We start from the raw sequence: 22,336 nt of genomic DNA, 5'->3' as shown, positions 1-22,336 counted from the left end.
CTTCTCTTCAAAATAAACTAATGAAGAGTAAAATAAAAACTTTATTTTCACAGTGATATGCACTTTATTTTTCATCCCTTGGTCTTCTCATCTAATATGGAAGTTATGGATGTCAGTGGCTGTGACAAGACGCGTTATGCTCTGCAATATAATAATAAAAAAAAAAAAAAAAAAAAAAAACCCACATTGGTACAAAGCAAGCCCATTCACTTTATGCTGATAAGAGAATTACAATGGTTTTTCATGTGACAAAAATGTGCGATTAATCGCGAGTTAACTATGACAGTCGTGACATTAATCGCGATTAAATATTTTAATCGCTTGACAGCACTACTTAATACATAATATAAACACTGACCAACTTACAGGGAGGTTATTTATTTAAAATTACTAACTCAATAAATAAATAAAATAAATAACCCACACAGCGGACTCTTGGCTGCTCAGCTGTTAAATAGTCATGTGCGTGTTCTCAATCGTCATTTCACTTCCAAGTAAGTCGAGAAAAGATCTAGATTTGACTTGTATTTACACTACCGTTCAAAAGTTTGGGGTCACCCAGACAATTTTGTGTTTTCCATGAAAAGTCACACTTTTATTTACCACCATAAGTTGTAAAATGAATAGAAAATATAGTCAAGACATTTTTCTGGCCATTTTGAGCATTTAATCGACCCCACAAATGTGATGCTCCAGAAACTCAATCTGCTCAAAGGAAGGTCAGTTTTATAGCTTCTCTAAAGAGCTCAACTGTTTTCAGCTGTGCCAACATGATTGTACAAGGGTTTTCTAATCATCCATTAGCCTTCTGAGGCAATGAGCAAACACATTGTACCATTAGAACACTGGAGTGAGAGTTGCTGGAAATGGGCCTCTATACACCTATGGAGATATTGCACCAAAAACCACACATTTGCAGCTAGAATAGTCATTTACCACATTAGCAATGTATAGAGTGGATTTCTGATTAGTTTAAAGTGATCTTCATTGAAAAGAACAGTGCTTTTCTTTCAAAAATAAGGACATTTCAAAGTGACCCCAAACTTTTGAACGGTAGTGTATATTTGTAATCTGTTGCTGTTAACGCGCAATATGAAGTCCAAACAGTCGTCACTGCCAAAGAAACAAGCCATCATTAGGCTGAAAAATCAAAAATGCATCATCACAGGGATAGTAAAAACAAAAACAAATCACATGGTGCCAAATCATTGTATTCGGTACATTCTTAAAAAGAACGAACGTATTGGTGAGGTCAGGAGCACATACAGGCCTGGAAGACCACGGAAAACAATTCAGCACTAGCAACCGCCATTTTTAAAAATTAGTGTAGTTGTGTAAACAGTTCTTAAACTTAGGATTAAAAAAAATAATTTTTAAAATAAACATGGCCAAAATAGACCGACAAAGAAGTCCAGGCTTTATTGATCCTATACAATACGACAGAAATAGTGCTATTTTAACATTTCTAAGTGAAATATAAAAATCTTAACTAGCATTTCCTGCTAACATCATGACAGCCAGCCGGCTTACGTCGCTTCAGCGCTCCTACTGGTGGTGAGAATACAAACGAGTCCAGGACTCGTGTCCTAATTTTAAGGTCTCGTGACTTGACTTGGATTGGATTTGAGCACTGATGACTCGGACATTAACTGCATTCGGACTTGTAAATTGGGGACGAGGACTCTGATTTTTCTCTTTATTTTTTGTAACATGCCATAATAATTTGGCATAAGATATTTTGATCTACATAAATTTTTGCACTAATTTAATGCGAGAGAGAGACAATGCACATTCACCTGTTCATACGCCATGTTCAGGAACAAACTAACGTTAGTGGCGCTAAAATGCCACGGGGACAACCTCGAACTTCAATCATTTGTCCAGACTCCACCCAGAGAAGGAAGTGACACGCTGTGTTCATTGCTCTGTTGATAGTGGGCGGGGCTTGCTAAGCAATGAACAAGCTTTTTATCTGTAGCCTATTAACTAAAACGGGGCAGTCGAGCAGTAACGTTAGTCCAACACAGTAGCAGAGACGCTTTCACGTACAGCCACCGTCAAATGGTGCGGTTGGAGTCTTGTTCTCGGACTCGAGGTTTAGTGACTCGACTAAAACACTGCCCTGAAGGTATACAGTTCTCGGGGAAGCTTTCCAGTGGGTAGCTCCTCTCAATAACGCTACGTTCACACTGCAAGGCTTAATGCTCAATTCCAATTTTTTTGTGAAATCCGATTTTTTTGTGAGGTCGTTCACATTAACAAATATATGCGACTTGTATGTGATCCTCAGTATGAACGAAAAGCGACCTAAAAGTGTTCCGCATGCGCACTGCAGGATACGACGACATCACACGCAGTGAGCATGGCCAGTGTTTACGGAAGTAAAACCGCCCGGTTGCGGTATGACCCATCCAATCTAGCTTGAATAGCTGCATCCCCCCAAATGGAAATCAGCTCCCTAACCTCTGCGTCCTTCCATTGAGAAGATTCAGAACCTTCACAGCCCGAAGCGTCCCTCGCATTGATGTCATGCGCAGGGGCGCAGATACGTTTTTTGAACTGGGGGGGGGACACAAAGCTGCCAGCAAACCAACCCCGATATGCCTGTCAAACTTGTTGTTAGTAACCATAGCAACCAAGCTCGAGCTCGCAACCTGTGCAGTCTGCGCAGCTCAACCAACCGAATATCAGTCTTTGTTTTGTTTTATGTGAGTTGTTGCAACTATGTATACACTGCTGTGCACCTCAATAAACCGAATGGTAATTAGTCTTTTGATTTTTCCGTGAGGTTTGCCTTATGCAAAGAAAGACAGCATAGACGTTTTTTCCTCCCTATAAGTGGGGGGGACCGAACAAGGTGAATTTAAATATGACTCGTCCCCCCCTCTATCTGTGCCCGTGATTATGCGCCATGTTGTTGTAACTTTTTTTGAGAGACCCGCCGCCTACTTCAGCGCAGAATAGTGACGTTTGTGGCTTGTTGAATACGTGTAAGTCGGATGAATGCGACCTGGCGGTTCAGACTGAAGTCGCATATGAAAAGAGCGGATAGGAATCGGAATTAGCACCACATATCCAAACGGCCTGGGTCGGATTTGAAAAAAATCGGATCTGTGTCGTTCATATTGTCAATAAAAGATCGGATACAGGTCACATATGGGCGAAAAGATCGGATTTGAGTCACTTCAGCCTGCAGTGTGAACGTAGCCTAAGTCCCTAGAACTCTTTCGTCTGAAAATGCTTATTCAAGAGACGCTGCACCAGAGTCAATACAGAGGGTTCATCACAAGATGTAAAAACACTGGTAAGCCTCAAAAAATAAAAAAATAAACCCCAGGAAGACCAGATTAGAATTTGGAAAGGGGGGAAAAAAAAAAAATCTTAAAGGGGAACAGAGGGCAATATATAGAGTAAATATAACAATAAAACACACATTAACGAACCTTATTCAAGACTTACAAAAGTTTTTTGTTCTAAGGTTGGAAAGTTATAGTGTTTTGAAAGTAGCTCGAGCAAACTATTTCCGCAGTTTGAACAGCCCGCCATGATATTAATTTTATCCAATCAGAATGCACGTTCATTTTCTCTGCGTAACACTCATGACGTATGTATGTGCCCAGTAGTGTTGGCTCATTGAGGTTGGGAATAGCGCGTGTGAATCGGAAAGTAGGATGAATTGTAAGTGATCGGCTACACAGTGCCACAGTGTGTTGCTTTCGGGTGTAATAACAGGACCGATGGAAAGCATAACGATCCTCCAGACGTGTCTTTTCACTCGTTTCCGCTGAAAAACACCAAGCGAGCTCGAGCTTTCTTCTCTTCTTTCGTCATCACCGGAGTCGAGAGTACCTCTCCTAGGTTCAAACTGGTACCCTTCTAAGCCATAGCCTGCTTGGAGCGTGTCTTGCGGGATCTCTTTGTATGATTCGACAGAGCTGTCGCTTTCACTTGATGCGCCCGACACCATGATTACACGCTTCTCTCCTAGTGCAGTGGGTAGGGCTGACGTCACGGTCTTTTAAAAATGGCGACTCTTGTGCCGTTTAGCGTACCGACTATTATATTTGCAATTACCAAGATATTTCGTTGTTTTCTAGTATATAAATTTGATAGAATACTTAAGAATACGTTACTTTGTCACATCAGCAACTGTATATATTATATTTGGTACCCCTTTAAAAAGTTTGTACAGTTGTGGATCATAATCCTATGGACAGATGAGACGAAAGTGGAGCAGTGGGAAGAGTATGGAGAAAGGAAGAATGATCTAAAGCGTATATCTAAAGATGTGACTCCTGACTAAAGCAGCAGGATGAATTCTGAAGCATACAGGGCCATATTATCTGCTCAGAGTCAGCCAAATGCTTCAAAACTCATTGGACAGCACTTCACAGGGCAGATGGGCAACGATCTGACACATACTTCAAAAGTGGCCCAAGACATTTTTAAGTCAAAAATATTTGACATGTCCGTTACAGAACATTCTATCACCTGACCTGAATCTAGTTGAGAACGCATTTCACTTACTCAAGACAGCTCATCTCAAAAATAAACAGGAATTGAAGAAAGCTGTAGGAAAAGCCTGGCAGAGCATCACCAGGGACGAAACCCTACGGGTTCTAGACTTCAAATGGATTTGCAACCAAGTATTTAAAAAAATAAATAAAATTTCACAATTTCATTTATGACTGTTAGTCTGTCCAATTACTTTTGGTTCCTTACCAAAAAAAAAAACAAAAAAAAAAAAACACCACGGGGGGCGGGACCATGTATAAAAAGTGCTGTTCTTCCTACACTCTTCAACCAGTCTGGATGCAAATACAAATTAAAAGCTGAAAGTCTACGCTTAAACTGTGTCCAAACAATAACTAACAAACGTCCAAACTATAGCCAAAAATACGTTTGTCAAATGTCCACAAAAAAAAAAGTTTCTGAATCTTAAATTTACCCCCTTTAACAAACTGTTATTCCATGAAATCGAGTTGTACATGAGCCGATAGCCAATGAGGTGCGTAGCGCCGAGTTGACTATAAGCCATGTACGATGAGATTGAGCAGAATAACTTCTATCCACATTCACTAGATTGAAAAAAAAAAAACCCCAGCATTTTTATATTTTGCAAACTCGATAAATTTAAAAAAAAAAAAAAAAAACCTTATACAAAATGTCTGACAAAATCATTTCCGCTTGGAATGTAAACAAACCGGCGAACTGACAGCAGCAATTTATGAAAAATGCTATAATTTGTGGGGAAAAAAAAAAAACCCTGCTCTTACCATTAAATATGTTTATTCCATATTTTGTTGCTTTTTGGGGGTTTTGTTTTCAAGTAGAATTTTTTATTTCGTCCCCGGTTGGTTCAGCAACATGCTCCGCCATTTGGTTTTTCTCTACTCACGGTACATGAGCAGAGCAGCCAATCAATCAGAGCGTGCGATTGCTCATATCCAGTGAATGTGGACAGAATAATACCCATTAGAAGGTTGTTCATTCTTCACCACTGGGTTTATCTCAATGTGCTCGTGCCTACACAGGGACTTGTACGACAGACGCTCCACATAAACACATGCGAGGAGATATTTAATTAGCATTTTTGGAAGGAGTCTCCAAGCGTGAGCTCTTTGGAACTTTTCTGACACAGGAAGAGGTTCTCCCGAAGGTGACAACCAATGTTTATAGCCTCAAGCACATTACATTTAACTTCCTGTTATCTGTTAAGACAAACAATGATGCGTCACTGCTCTTATAATTTCAGGAAAAATCGTAATCTGACAAATTGCTTTTTTGTGGTCATAAAATAAGGGGTATTTAGATGTATTACATCCAAATTGTTCTTGATTACAAGTGAACTCTGAATGTAAAAAGAAAACCTGTTCTAGAAACATGCTCCAGGTTTACTGTGGTGTCTGACTGCTCTTCTGTTCGCCATGATAGCCTGAGTCATCCCAGCACAGCACAGCCCAGCCTCCACCCTACACAGCGTAGGCACTGACAACACTCCCTCTGGGCCTGTACGAAGTCTCTCGGAGTGGGATCTGATCGACGATCGGATTCCTCTAATGCTGCCTGAGTAAGCTTGGGCACAAAAACTGATCCTGGAGCAGCCAGGCTGCTCTGCTGTTGCTCAGAGTCACTGGGTTTTAAAAAAAAAAAAAAAAAAAGTGGCAGTGCAACAGACTATACGCTAATGCGCTGCCCTTATTCACGGCCATTTTGGGTTCGGCAAACAAAACTTATTACAGCACAGAGTTGACCAAGTCTAGCTTACTAAAAATAAGCAGTGAAATAAAAATTGAGACCGTGTTCATTCCTTCCTGCTAGGGCAGAATGTAACGTCCTAATTTATCCTCGCTTTGATGAGTGGAAAATTCCCCAATTGCCAAGCAGGCTTAGGTAATCCAAGACAGAGCAGTCAAATGTTAACCGTTTCTCTACAGCACACGCACATTAGGAGTTAAAGAAATATTTCAGGGAAAAATAAAAAATAAAATAAATAAAATAAATAAATAAAATAGTTAAAGAGGAACTGAAGTCATTTTTAAACTGGCTTTATTTCTTAACTAACGTGTTATTCAATTACGCTTTCGGGTTTAGTAACCTTATATCGCGACTCGTATTGGCAACTAATTGCAATTAAAATATTCTACTTATCGGCCTATTCGGTTTTTAGCCGTGTTGAGTTTAGTTCGTTTGGTCCACGGCAGGCGTTGCTTATCCGCGTGATCTTTACGAGACTTGTGCGAGACTTCGAAGCGCGAAGTGTCAGTGCCGCCATCTTGAAAACTGTTTTCCAAATGAAATATTGCACAAAAACAAGTTTAAATGACGATTACTGCCTCCTTTTTTTTTTTTTTTTTTAAACTTTCCTGATTGCTATCAAAACAAACAAACAAACAAAAAAAACTTCCAGCTTGATTACGTCAGTGCTTGAAAGAGGGCGCGCGCGTGCGTCTTTTGACAACGTTGGCAGATGCTGGTCACTTTGATTTCCGCTGTACGTTTTACTTCCGTCCTACGATGTCTCGCACAGGTCTCAACGAATCTCGTTTACAGCCGTTGCTTTGACATATGGACTGATATATTACAGAGCATAGTTCAGACACTCATAACTTGCTATAGCAGTGACAAAATGGCGATCAAAAATGCATTCCGATATTTAATAAAATGAGATAAATAGAATCTCATCTCATTATCTCTAGACGCTTTATCCTTCTACAGGGTCGCAGGCAAGCTGGAGCCTATCCCAGCTGACTACGGGCGAAAGGCGGGGTACATCCTGGACAAGTCGCCAGGTCATCACAGGGCTGACACATAGACACAGACAACCATTCACACTCACATTCACACCTACGCTCAATTTAGAGTCACCAGTTAACCTAACCTGCATGTCTTTGGACTGTGGGGGAAACCGGAGCACCCGGAGGAAACCCACGCGGACACGGGGAGAACATGCAAACTCCACACAGAAAGGCCCTCGTCGGCCACGGGGCTCGAACCCAGGACCTTCTTGCTGTGAGGCGACAGCGCTAACCACTACACCACCGTGCCGCCACTACACCACCGTGCCGCCGATAAATAGAATTTTGATGATAAAAGATTTGCCTTCAGTTCCCCTTTAATGCATGTTAGGTGTCTGAAGGTTGCACGACACACTGATGTCTATTTAAAAAAAAAAAAAAAAAAAAAAAAGACTTCACAAAGCACCACCCTGAAGCACAATTGCTTTCTTCCTCTGCATACAATTTGGCTTGATTCATGTTAACATGGTTCTAATTTAATTTACATATTTATCAACTATTAATGCAGAGCTGCTCAAGTATTTCACCAGGTGCTTAAGCAAGGAATAAAACATTTGTCTGCATCCTGTTATAGGCAAGTAAATAACGCTAAGAAATAGAAATCAATTTGAGCAAACTGAGGAAACTATTACCACCTGAAAGTTCATAATTTTCCTATCACGACATTTGCAAAAACAAATTTTTTTCTTCTATTTAAAACAAACAAGAGTGTGCTCGGAGTGCACAATATCCCCCGCTACAATATATTGCAAATGACACTGCAATATCCATATTACTGTCCTATAACAAAGCCTTTTGCCAAGTTTCATGAAACGCCTCCAAAAATTGTCAGAGGAGTTGATTTCAGAAAGCGACTTCGCCACGACATAATCCCCCTTGGTGATTTTACATCCTTTGACCACTTATGTGCACTTGTTACATGCTCGCCTAACATATTATTATTAACTATTTATAGGCCTCCGAGACATTCAGCCAAAGTCTTTCTTGAAGAGTTTGGTGAACTGTTATCAGTCATTTGCTAAGAGTTTGATTGTCTTATTATATCTGGGGATTTTAACTTGCATGTAGATAATACTGATAACATTTATGCCAAAGAACTACTTGCAATTATTGACAACTTCAACCTAGTACAACATGTACAGGGGCCGACCCACTCTCGTGGTCATACTCTTGACCTCGTCATCGCAAAGGGTCTTACTGTTTCTAATACTGTTGTTGACCTGGCCTTATCTGATCATTTCTGTGTTTTCTTTGAAGTTTCTATGTCTCCTCACATTCAGAACAGCTCAACGACTATAGGTAGGAGAGTCATAAAAGACAACACGTGCTCTCTTTGAGCAAGCTCTCTCACAGAAATCAACCTAAATGTCAGACTCTGTAGATGATTTACTGGAATTTTTTAATTTAAATATGACCCAAATTATGGATGATATTGCTCCATTCAAAATAAAAAGAGTCAATGATAAGCAGAAAGCACCATTGAAGCAGTACCCGGCTGTTAAACTGCTAAAGAGAGAATGTAGAAAGACTGAAAGAAAATGGTGCAAATCTAAACTTCACATCCATTATCAAATCCATAGAGAGATGCTTTGTAATTATAACTAGACCGGACAATTCCCCGGGGGAAATTGTGAGAGGATGCAGTGCGTGAAGCAATTCGGTCACGCATGTCCGCTGGCCATGAATGTGTGACCTGCAATGATGTTTCAATGCAATGATTATGTGTGTGCTTGAGACAGCAGCCGTCATGAAGAGCTATTCAAGAGTATAAACAAAGTGACTACAGGCGGAAATTAGCATGTACTGCTATAACCTGGGACAGACATCTGTCCTTACCACAAGGATAATGTTTAATTTGTGCACTGTCCCTTTTAAAAATAAAATAAACTCTAAACTCTAAGAAGAGTGTTTGTAGTTTGTATGTACGAACAGAAGTGTTCCTAATAAAATGGGCGGTTACGGTGACGTGTCATGCCGACCGAGGCTGTTTTTTTTTTTTTTTTACAAAAAAAAGAAATTCACAAAATTCTTTCACAGTGAGCGCTAGAAGGGTCTCCTGAATAGACTGATGTAATTTTTTGTCTGTAGTGTTAAAAATGAGAGACTTTTCTGTCCCGTTTATAATGGGTGTCAATGAGCTAAGACACACAAGTTCTTGAATTTTGTGCTGTGTTTTACTACAGACCAGGCTTCGAACAATGACAAATAACTCGACACCGAAAGCAGCTATTCACAAAATTCTTTCACAGTGAGCGCTAGAAGGGTCTCCTGAATAAAATGATGTATTTTTTTGTCTGTAGTGTTAAAAATAAGTACACTAGAGCGATTTAAAAATGAGAGACTTTTCTCTGTCACTTTTATAATGGGTGTCAATGAGCTAAGAGACACAAGGTCTGGAGTTTTCTACTGTTTTTTTATGAAGGATCAGGCCTCGAACAATGACAAATAACTCGACAACGGAAGCAGCTATTCACAAAATTCTTTCACAGTGAGCGCTAGAAGGGTCTCCTGAATAAAATGTATTTTTTTTGTCTGTAGTGTTAAAAATAAGGACACTAGAGCAAGTTAAAAATGACTGACTTTTCTGTCACATTTATAATGGGTGTCAATGAGGCCATTCGGCTGCCCTCTTCTCAGTTTGAGGCTTCTCATTCAAAAACTGTAAATCCTATCGTTTAGGTAGACACATTGTGTGAATCAGGACAAGTTTTCCTACTACTTTTGAGAAAATCATGTCTGTAGAGTGAAATTTGTGGCTGAAAACACAGTTTAAGCGAGAAAGTTTGACCTTTTTTTCCAAGCTGTCTACACTCTGACTTAAGCTTCACTGGTGTGTAACGCAATAGACACCCATTCAAAAGCCGGATTTTCTCCCGGAACCCACATGGCGTTTGAGCCGGGACTGATCCGAAAGTGTACAACCTAGCAGAAAAGTTGAATGCCAGATCCACAGAGGAGAAGTTTTCCTACATTTTAGAGTTTGAATCACGTCTCTAGGTGAAAGCATGCCAGAGCAGTGGATGTTTGAAAAAGTGCTTTTTTTTTCAATTAATTCCATAGAAATGAATGGGGTTTTTTGGGGCGATTTTTTCGCGACTATGTCGCGAAAAAAAATCGCATTCTGTAGAGAAAAGTAATAGCATAGCGAGTCCGATCGAGCCGCACGTTTTGATATATTGTCTGTGTGCGACGTATGGTTATTGAGTTATTCGAAATCAAAATTTGCGTAGGAGGAAGAATACGGAAGAAGAAGAAACACGTAGAAGAACAAATAGTTGCAGTGCTTTGCACTGCAACCTATGGGCTCCCCTAGGGGAGCCCATAGGTTGCTGTGCAGCAGCACTGCATCCTAATTATGAAGTTCGTAAAGCAAGACAGTCTTTCTTCTCCAACATCATCAGCAGGAATATGAACAATGCCCGTGTGCTATTTTCAACAGTAGAGAAGCTAACTAATCCCCCATCACAATTAGCACCTGAACTTCTCTCAGTTAATAAATGCAATGAGTTTGCATCCTTTTTCAAAGGTAAAATTGATAAAATACGGCAGAATATTCCTCATAATATATCTCAGTTGCAAAAAATTGAAAAACTGCAATCACCAATGACACAGATAGATAACTTCAACACAATGTCAGAATTTTGTTTGATTATGAGACTCTTGAAAAAAAACTGTACAAAATCTCAGTTCCTCAACATCTGAACTGGACATTCTGCCCACCAATTTTTTTAAGTCTGTTCTTCATCTTATAATTACAGATGTGCTTCAAATTATAAATACATCCCTAGAGACTGGCGTTGTTCCTGTGTCCCTAAAAAAAAAGCCGTTGTAAAGCCCCTACTTTAAAAAAATAATCTGGATCCTTCAGTATTAAATAACTACAGGCCAATATCAAATTTACCATTCATCGGGAAAATCCTTGAAAAAAATTTGTCTTCAATGAATTAACTGCCTTCTTGATATCAAACAGCCGTTTTGATAATTTTCAGTCAGGATTTCGTGCCAATCATAGCACTGAAACAGCGCTGATTAAAGTTATAAATGACATACGTCTTAATACTGATGCAGGCAAAACATCGGTCCTGGTATTACTGGACCTCAGTGCAGCTTTTGATACTGTTGATCACAACATACTGCTATATCGACTTGAACACTGGGTTGGATTGACTGGTAAAGTTATCAATTGGTTAAATTCATACTTAAAAGATAGAAGCTTCTTTGTTACCCTGGGAAATTGTTCCTCAACGTCAATGTCCTTGACCTGTGGTGTCTCCCAGGGGTCGATTCTTGGACCATTACTTTTCAACCTTTATATGCTCCCACTTGGGCAAATTATCAATAAAAATTCAATTTTGTATCACTGCTATGCAGATGATACCCAAATTTATTTTGCTCTATCACCTAATGATTATGCCCCCCTTGAATGTCTCTACCAGTGTATCGATCAAATCAACAACTGGATGTCACAAAATTTTCAGCTGAACACAGATAAAACAAAAGTAATTCTATTTGGGAAAAAAAGATGAAAGACTCAGGATTACCACTATTCTTGACACAAAAGGGATTAAAACTAAAGAAATGGTTAAAAATCTTGGTGTTTTCATTGACAGCGAGCTAAACTTTGACAGTCACATGAAAGCAAATCACTAAAACAGCATTTTATCACCTAAAAAACATTTCCAAACTAAGAGGACTTGTGTCAAAAAATGATCTGGAAAAACTAATACATGTCTTCATCTCTAGTAGGGTTGATTACTGCAATGGCCTTTTCACAGGCCTGCCAAAAAAGACCATCAAACGACTTCAGCTGGTTCAAAATGCAGTGGCGAGGGTTCTCACACGAACAAAAAGAACAGAGCACATTACTCCAATTCTAAGGTCCCTTCACTGGCTTCCAGTAAGCTACAGAATTGACTTTAAAGCATTGCTGCTGGTATACAAATCTCTAAATGGTACAGGGCCCAATTACCTCTCTGATATGTTGCAGCGGCCTAACCCAATCAGATCTACCAGATCAAAACAGAAAAATTTACTATTAAAACCTGTTGTTAAAACAAAGTATGGTGAAGCAGCTTTTAGCTACTATGCAGTACAGCTATGGAACCAACTCCCAGAGGACATTAAAAATGCTCCTGCTGTTGGCAGCTTCAAATCTAGGTTAAAGACCAAGCTGTTTTCAGATGCTTTCTGTTAAATAATTTTGTCTTCTTTACATTTTTTATAATCTTGACTTTCTCTGCATGTTTTAAATTTACTTTAACTTTATTCTATTTTATTCTGCTGGTTTCTTTTTTTCTCTCTCCTCCTATTTGAACTACTTCATATTTTATTTCTACTATTGTTTAATTCTTATTTTCTTTTAATTCTTTTAACTGTTTTAGAATAAAAATAAAATTATTTTATGTAATTTTATTTCTCTATTGTTTACTGTTTTTACTTCTGTAAAGCACATTGAACTGCCATTGTGTATGAAATGTGCTATATAAATAAACTCGCCTTGCCCCTTCAGGCCTCTCAGCCAGCAGGAGATATAAACCCAACATGTGTTTTATCCATTTACAGCTGCGTTTAAGGTTATGGAACTTCTGCAAAACAAGTTCAATTCCTGTTATCGCTTACTATAAACGGTCACTCCCTCACCGCTCTCCCTTCACTCTTGAAGTTAAAATGCACCTTGTTAAAGTCACAGCTTCACCTCTGAATGTTACAAAAGCAGTTGCACTGGAGACTCCTTCCAAAACAGACAGAAAACGTCACCTTTTTAAAAATTGTGTGCAGCGTCAACCATTATAAAAAAAAAAGGTCCTTGTTACTATAGAAACGATACTGCACTAGAACAAGTGTAAAGCAAGTCACAGCTGGTAACTCTAGTCCTCTGGTAACTGTGAGAGTTTGATTAAATTAAAATGAACAAATGTATAGAAATGGTAGAGAAAATAAATCAAAACACCAAGCAATTCATTTTTGAATTTTGAAAAACGCATTCAGAAGCAAGCAGCGCTCTCGGCTCTGTTAGACCCGTCACGTGAGTAGTGCAGAAGTTGGACGCATTACCAGTGCAGCTTGCTGCACACAAGGCTTTACATGACAAACCGATTACTCGCAATAATTTTTCTAACCCTGTAAGTCACAGCATGCCAATATTACAGTGTGTGACGGCACAAACAAATAACGACAAAACTGCGAGCACGATGTTAAAAACAATACATTTATGATAACCAGAAACAGTTCAAGTACTCATTTGGAAGCTCATAACTCAAGAAGCAGAGTTATAAGAGTGCCAACACACCATTTTCTGTGCAGCCCAGTCACTTAACTAATATTCATGACATAACGGTTCTACAAATTTCACCCCATACACACCTTGACATTCCTGAGGCCTTTTTCAAAGAGCGACAGCATCTCGGAGAGCTTGTTGTCAGAGTGCACGTTGTAGGTGGTGCGGCTGCGCTGCTGCAGCAGCTCGATGATGTACTCGTTCTCGATCTGCTCGTGGATCTTGAACTCCTTGAAGGTGGCACACAGAGTCTGGAGGAACGCGCGGAAATCATTGTTGTTGGAGAAGTTCGTCTTCGACAGCTGCGAGCAAAAAGGGAGAGAGCAAAAAGGACCGTCAACAACCACGTGAGGATTATATTAAATCAACCTTGCACCACAGCGCTGTAGAAGCTTAAACCCGAGGAGTCAGAAGGTGTGTGTCAATTTTCATATTACAGCACAGCTCGGACAGCAGCTCCGGCTGTAACGCGAGCGACCGGTTTATATTCACGTACTTGCTCTAATACAGGTATTGTTTCGATAGTAACGGGACTTAGACATGGACTTGTCTGGTGGATGCTCCACATAACTCAATAATATTTTTAAATGGTATTTAACAAAGTAAAACGTATTTTCATTGACGTGGTGATGGTTTTTGTTAAACATTTATGGAAGGAGTCTCCAGTGTCAGCGCTTAGTAAACGCTGTGGAATGTCTTCGGGAGAGAGGAGTTTACACTTTCCATTTTTTTTGGGGGGGGGGGTTTCCATTGCATCATTGAGGGAAATAAAAAAAACACTTCACTCTGTGCCATTACTGAAAAATTAATAACCTTGAGCGATGCTGAACCACCCCGTTAATGATTACGTTCCTATTCCATACTTAACATCCTGTTAATAATCTGCGCGCTTGTGAAATATTCCAGGCTGGCATGTGCAAACACTTACCCCTTATTTTTTCTCACTTCCTCTCAGACTATTTCTCATATCATTTGTAGGATTATTTTATTAGCTGCTCACAACATTCTATATAGGTGTAGCTGATAAATAAGACTATAAAACGAACGACAGGGTAGCGCACATACTCACAGATTCAAGAACTACGTGCCGGCACTTAAAACCCATAAACGTGTAGGACGTGACCAGGTTAGACAAACGTGCACTTTAAGGCTTTATGAGCTTTTACAGTACAATGGCATGCATTCAATTCAAGGAAGAGCGTAACATTTGTGTTTAGAGCATACCATATTTCTTAAAATTGTGTTTTATTGGTCGAAAACAAAAACATCACATTCTCACGTGTCACATTAGGACAATAATAAAACTGCAGAATTTTATGAAGAATTTGCGACTATGGAAATCCATTGGGGTCAGTATGGAATCATTCCATGTTAAAATAACAGGTGGCCATCTTGGATTTGCTTCATACTTCATTTAAATAACGTCATATTCATTCATATAATCGCTCAGCTAAGTAAAGAGAAATGATATCCATCACTACTTTAAGACAGGAAGCAGCCCTCAATATATTTCTGAGAAAGGGGCAAGTAAGAAAGAGTAGTAGGCAGAGGTTAAGCCAGGGATCCCAGCAGTAATTGAAAAAAAAAAAATAGAGGAATGTAAGAAACTACCCGCATGTGTCAAGGGGGCTGCAAGCCCTTTGCGGGGTGCAGGGGCAGCACCCCTGCTGGGGGTACAGGGGGCGAAGTCCCCTGAAGCTGTTGAGAGTTTAACATTTAAAGGTGCTATTGAGGTTTTTCACCCACGTGACCAAGTCATGTGATGCATCGTTAGGCTGCCATTTTGGACGTCACGGCTCGAATCAGTTTGAATGCGAGGAAGGCGACAAATGAAAAAAGAAAAAGGAGCGAGATGCAGAAAACACCTTCACTATCCAGCGACGTAGGGCATTTACAGGGCGAGCAGAGGGAGAGGTATTTGCAAAAATTGAGGTTAGCAGGCTTAGAGAACGACGTTTACCTGCTTCCACCAGGATTGTTCACTGACGTACGGAAGTACACCAAGCCCTCGTCTTTACCTGACTTCGGCCCACATGATCTGTATACCTATGTCGTTAAAAACCCATCGCCATACACAGGTATTGATCTGAAAGTGTATAAGAGTTTGGATGCCTACAAATATTTTGTGTCAGGCTGGGTAACATGCCTACATCAGCGGGTCGTCCCTGGAGCTGGTGGTCGCCATCTTATTACAGCTAAGGTTTGTTCACATTTTCATTTACTTTCGGTCCTCAGGATAAACAAAATGTTATTAAATGTCATTGAAATAACTTCTTAGTCTGTTGAGACATGGCCCGTTATAAATTTGCTGTTACCAGGCAATGACCAAGAACTGTATTATTAGGGTCGGTGTCTGTGTTGTAGCAGTGCACTAGCAGCTAGCTGTTAGCACTAGCTAATGTCAACAACATAGTAGCTAGTATGTTACTGTAGCAATGTTTACGTTCAGTCATTTGGATGACTGTTAAAACCTTTCAGTCTCAAGTTTTTCCTTGACTGTATTTACTAGTTTACTGTAATTATGATCCGGCAGCTATTTACACCGGATCCAGTGTAAATAGCTGCCGGAGCGCGCTCCGGCTTGCTCCCCCTCAAATTAAGCAGCGCGCTCCGGCTTGCTCCCGGAGCGCGCTGCTTAATTTGAGGGGGAGCAAGCCGGCTGGAGCACTCCGGGAGCAAGCCGGAGCGCGCTGCTTAATTTGAGGGGGAGCAAGCCGGAGCGTGCTCCGGCAGCTATTTACACTGGATCCGGTGTAAATAGCTGCCGGATCATAATTACAGTAAACTAGTAAATACAGTAAAGGAAAAACTTGAGACTGAAAGGTTTTAACAGTCATCCAAATGACTGAACGTAAACATTGCTACAGTAACATACCAGCTACTATGTTGTTGACATTAGCTAGCTTGACCTTCAAAATGGCGGACACCGGGGCGTCACGTGACCCTGTGACGTCAGGTGAAATACCTCAATTGAACACATTTTTTACATAGATTTAACATAGAAAAGCAACAGAATTTAACAATAATGTGTATTTTATGCCATATTTTGTAATCTATGACATGTGGCAAACATTTTTTTTTTATAAAAATTAGACGAAAATGTAGCTTTGAAGAATATACTTGCCTAAATATTCCACTGATTTTGTTATAATATAACAATCGTATCCATAGTTTCTCATTTGTTTATTTTTTGTTTCGAGTTAATGTCAATACTAGTCTAATATAAGACATTCATTTTTCAAAAATCATGAATATGAGCAGAAAATCAGTGATTCAGTAATATTAGATATATACATATGTACAGCAAATACTGGAGATATTTGATTTAAACCTTTCTCTTTTTGAAAGGTTTCACTGCAGAGGAGTTTAATGCTGTTTTCTGGGGTGCATTCTGTGAGCTTTCCTCCAGTTTTCTCTGCTTTTGTTTCTCTGATCTTTCCTTCTGCTTTTTCTGATCTTCCTGCAGTGCTCTTTTGGATCGTTTCTTGGCTACTCTGTTCGCATGAGCTTTTGTTTGAAGTTCTGTATTCACCACATTCATTAATCTCTTCTTGGATTCAACTTCCTCTCTGGCTAAGCGCAACTACGCTTTCCACGACATATTGAATTAAGTTCAACGCATTAGAAACAAAAGCACGAACGGAGTTAAAACACGTTTTCTAGCAAATGGGCGCAGCCATATTGTTTTCTCGTTCTATCGTGTACAGTCTCGCGGTATTTACATCAATTTAACTTCCGAGTGTTCCCGAATGTCAACGAGAACAAACGAAGCCGACGAAAACATCGATAAACAAGCAAACCAAATCAGAACGTATTCTGCTGGTCATTTTACTTAAACATATTTTTAACGGATATACAAGAGATTAAAAAAAACAAAACAAACAAACAAACAAAAAAACCCACTTTGGCTAGAAAAATAGCGGAATTCCGCTAAATAGCGGACATCTGGGATCCATGTAAAGTGCAAGCTGAGCGAAGGCTGCGTTAGCCGTCGCCGCGATGTATAAAGAAGAGGGGGATACGGGGGTCCTGCCCCGGAAAATTTTGAAAATGTAGATGTTAAATGGTGAATTCTGAGTGATCCTGAATAAAAAATTTTATTTTTATGAAGTATAAATTATGAAGTAAAAACTTATGAATTTCAATTCTTTGAAAAACCACTGTGAGTAGCCGGCAATGGAGCGTTTGTAGGCGGCAAAATCGCAGATTGCCGGCAGTTATTGAGAGGACTGAGGAAGTGTCTAATGCCTCATAAATCAGAAAAGTTAATTTCTTTCAGACATTTTTATTAAGTAGACACTTCCTGTCTTAAAGTAGTGATGGATATCGTTTCTCTTTACTTAGCTGAGCAGTTCTTGACATAATATGGATGACTACAGTAGTAGAATAGGGCTGTTTACTGATTGACTATTTGCTCTCAAATGCATTACGAACGCAATAAACTATTAACTTTTGATGACACATCTGTTAATTGAAAAAGCACTCCAGGTGACCACCTCATGAAGCTGGTTAAGATAACGCCAATAGTGCGTAAAGCGTCATCAAGGGAAACAACGGCGACTTCGAAGAATCTAAAATATTAAACATTTTGGGTTGTTTGTTTAACCATGCGTTCCACGTTATTTCATATCTTTGGTGTCTTCAGTATCGTTCTACAATGTACAAGAGGTACTCTACGGGGACATGTGGCTAATGCTTTTTATATATATATATATATATATATATATATATATATATATATATATATATTTTATTCTACTCTTACAGTTTTTGAAACTGAAACCTCCGAACCGAGGCGGACATACACACGCTGTCACCATGACCGAAACACTTATTTCCTGGAAAAGGCCCAGCACTAGAGCTCAGTGGTCTCAATACTCTTTTTGACAACTTCCTGTAACAACTCAGAAATGCATCACATCTACATCACACATGGGACCGCTGGCTGAAGGCGGCGAGGAAAGGAGGACAACCTGGAGTATATTTTAAAATAGGAACACACTTTCTCTCGGTAATAAGCATAAACATGTCTGAAAGCAATTTCTTTAATCTAGTCCATTTATTTCAGATGGTGAACCGAATTGTATACACTCACAGGTCATTTTAATAGAAACACCTGTATGTGCATGCGCAATGTGCTATTGTTACACTTGGTGTCTCCCAGAACCCGGTACGGAACGTGTGAACCGGAACGGGATGGCACATTACAATAACATTACGTTTTCTCAGGGGTTTCATACTTAACATCTTATACTCACATGCATCACTGTCATGTATTCTTTGATTATCCAGTATTATTATATCCCATCACATTGTATTAATGTTATATTCATGATATTTTCAATCGAAATTGATCTAAAAGCCCGGAACTCCAATTACGGAATATACCTCGGCGTGACGTCACAAAGAAATCCTGTGTGGCAGAACGAGCACCATCTCGAGTAAAATGTGGTTTCACACTGACTATGAAAACATGGGTCATAAAACAGAAGCACAAAAAAAAAAAAAAAAAGATAAGAACTTGAAATGTGTACAATGTCAGCTGAAGAAATGAAAAGATAGAGGTAGGGGAAGAGGCAAGAAATTGTAGATGAATGGCAGATGAATGTTTTGACAAAACTAAACAATATATTTTGTTTTCCTTCTAACTTTATTTATCATACGTGACGGGTTCATCTATAAATGCGGGATGACTAATGTAAGTACTGATTAATAAAATGGTGGACATGACAGATGTCTCTGTGAAACTGGAACAAAAAAGGTAAGATGATACATTATGTAAATAAATGTCACAAAAATGGTATTGCGGGAAGGAACAGCATATAAAAACCTGGAAATAATAAATAATTTTTTTCACGGTCCAGTTTCCATCAAATCATGCGCTCTGACTGGCTCATTAGCAGTCCAGAATCCTACAATACGGACCCCGGTTACGGACCTTTGGCAACTCGCTCGTTCGCAACAAACATAGTAGCAATTTTTGTCAACATTTATTTTCGCATTTCTCAGTATGACAGCATTAATTTTACAGCATGGATCACGATAAAGACAGTGTTCACAGCAAAAGCGCGTTTTACTACCCTGATGATGAAATAAAAGAAAACATTTCGGGAGAAAGCTGAAAACCTGTAACTGTTGCTACCGTCAAGCAAAAACATCGCTGAATCCTGAATGACTCCATTTTGTATAAATAGGGGACTACATAGGCAGCAAAATGTTTTTTTTTTCCTGCCATGGAAGTGCACTTGTATACCGAGGAGGAACCAATTTGCATTACAGCCATGAATGAGGATTCAAAATGGCGGCTCGGCTCGGTTTTCCCTTTTGGGCGCTCTCGTTTTCTGTTAGAATTTGGTCAAGAAAAAAATAAATATATTACTTGCCAGCTTAAAGTCGGTCCGTATGGTGAAATACCGTGACCTCTGCCCAGAGGCCTCGGTCAGTATTTTCAAGATCTCGGTCACGGTATTTCACAATACGGACCTCCCAGCTGGTAAATAACACACACACACACACAAAACCCGGGATGGAACAGTACCGTTGTACGAGAGATGCGTTACATTGATTCTGACATGATGACGTCGTGGCTACAGCCTACAAGAAAAATAAAATAAATAAATAAATAAAAACTTATGAATGAGTAGGTATTCCTTCTCGACCAACATGGAACAGGTTCTTGAACCAATTCCATTCAGGATTCTTTGAACAAGAACAGAATCCGTTCTCTGTGGGTCGTCCCAGTTCGGTTATACTAAACAGGCACTAATGGAAAGCTGCTCAGCCAATCAAATTAGTGAGTCTGTATATTACTGAACTGTTATCTCATCATCTCTAGCCGCTTTATCCTGTTCTACAGGGTCGCAGGCGAGCTGGAGCCTATCCCAGCTGACTACGGGTGAAAGGCGGGGTACACCCTGGACAAGTCGCCAGGTCATCACAGGGCTGACACATAGACACAGACAACCATTCACACTCACATTCACACCTACGGTCAATTTAGAGTCACCAGTTAACCTAACCTGCATGTCTTTGGACTGTGGGGGAAACCGGAGCACCCGGAGGAAACCCACGCCGACACGTGGAGAACATGCAAACTCCGCACAGAAAGGCCCTCGCTGGCCACTGGGCTCGAACCCGGACCTTCTTGCTGTGAGGCAACAGCGCTAACCACTACACCACTGTGCCGCCCCTGAACTGTTGTATAATTAGTTAATTAGCTGATTATAGTTGAACCGGGGAAAATGGTGCATTCCAGGACCACATTCAGGAACCTGTGGTGTAATGTGAACGTGGCCATGTTTTGCCTCTAGTGGCTTTCCATATAGGATGCGCCATCAAAACACCTATCAACATCTTGAAAGAGGCTCAAGAGGAGCTCAAATGACTCTCTGAGCAGATCGGGTTTACTTTTCAGGTTTACTACATGTGCAATCACACCCAGCTCAGGTGCAGTGAACGGCTATTAGCCGCCTGCTAGCACGTAGCAAAACAAGCCTGCTGGGGAAGTTGCTTAGCAAGCTATCAAAATATTGAGCTGCTATTTGTGTTTACACAGACGGAACACCTTTCAGGAAAATGTGCACAAATTCACAGCATTAAAGTTAAAGTGGCATTTAGTGAAGTCACTCAGCTGTAGTAAAGGGTGCTCTGGGCTCAAGCCCCTGTCTGGCTCGGTCTCCATGACAGCGTAGCCGAGCTCTAATAATACAAGTGCAGCAATGTTAGCATGGTGGGGTTTGTTGTTGTTGCTGCTACTGCTGCTTTAAATTAACACTAACAAGCTTCAAATACTCCCAAATAGACCGTCTTCTTTACAGAAAGGAACTTTTTGGTCAGTGTTTAGGTTTTATTATCAAGTTTTCGAGGCTATGGGTAGAGAACAGTGCTGCTGTTTATCCCTGTTCAGCGCAGCTAAGAACACTGCTAACCCGACTAGCGAACCTGCACGCGCTCAGCTACGGCCCGGATTAATGTGTATAATCCACTCGGAGAGGGTTCAGTGAAATAAAACCGACCTTATCGCAGTAAAGGCCGACCAGCTGCTTCATTCGCCAGTGCGGCCCGGTGAACACGTCCACCTCGTCGGGAAAAGGAGCCATCTCTCCTCTCCACACACACACACTTTCCCCTTCTCTCTCTCATACACACAGGACAGAAGATTGACACGGGCCGGAGTGACGTCACGTCGTCACGTGATCAGCGGCACGTAGCTTTGTTAAAGGTGTAGTAGTCAATTTTTTAATTTTGAGGATGAGACATTAGAACACCTGTTTTTTACTTGTAAAATGACCAAACTCATCTCATCTCATCTCATTATCTCTAGCCGCTTTATCCCTCTACAGGGTCGCAGGCAAGCTGGAGCCTATCCCAGCTGACTACGGGCGAAAGGCAGGGTACACCCTGGACAAGTCGCCAGGTCATCACAGGGCTGACACATAGACACAGACAACCATTCACACTCACATTCACACCTACGCTCAATTTAGAGTCACCAGTTAACCTAACCTGCATGTCTTTGGACTGTGGGGGAAACCGGAGCACCCGGAGGAAACCCACGCGGACATGGGGAGAACATGCAAACTCCACACAGAAAGGCCCTCGCCGGCCACGGGGCTCGAACCCAGGACCTTCTTGCTGTGAGGCGACAGCGCTAACCACTACACCACCGTGCCGCCATGACCAAACTCTTTATCAATAATTTAAACAGTTACCTATTTGGCTCCTCTTATTCCCTTACTATGAAGGACTTTTTGTTTTATTA

At 40.4% G+C, this 22,336-nt stretch overlaps 1 protein-coding gene across 1 annotated transcript in view; it reads right to left on the bottom strand.

Moving 5' to 3' along the window:
• The window catches only part of fbxl5 (F-box and leucine-rich repeat protein 5), a 79,387-nt gene extending 57,654 nt beyond the window's left edge, over positions 1 to 21,733 (bottom strand). The window contains exons 1-2 of the mRNA XM_060937661.1: positions 21,591 to 21,733; positions 13,662 to 13,877 (exon numbers count right to left, since the gene is read on the bottom strand). Coding sequence (XP_060793644.1) covers positions 13,662 to 13,877; positions 21,591 to 21,674 — 300 coding nt within the window. The 5' untranslated portion in view covers positions 21,675 to 21,733. The remainder of the gene's footprint in view (positions 1 to 13,661; positions 13,878 to 21,590) is intronic.
• Positions 21,734 to 22,336: the final 603 nt, after the last annotated feature.

Source organism: Neoarius graeffei, chromosome 13 (assembly GCF_027579695.1).
Source record: "Neoarius graeffei isolate fNeoGra1 chromosome 13, fNeoGra1.pri, whole genome shotgun sequence".
Classification (NCBI taxonomy): domain Eukaryota; kingdom Metazoa; phylum Chordata; class Actinopteri; order Siluriformes; family Ariidae; genus Neoarius; species Neoarius graeffei.
Note: the sequence above shows the minus strand (reverse complement) of the source record. Positions and strands in the feature narration are given on the sequence as shown.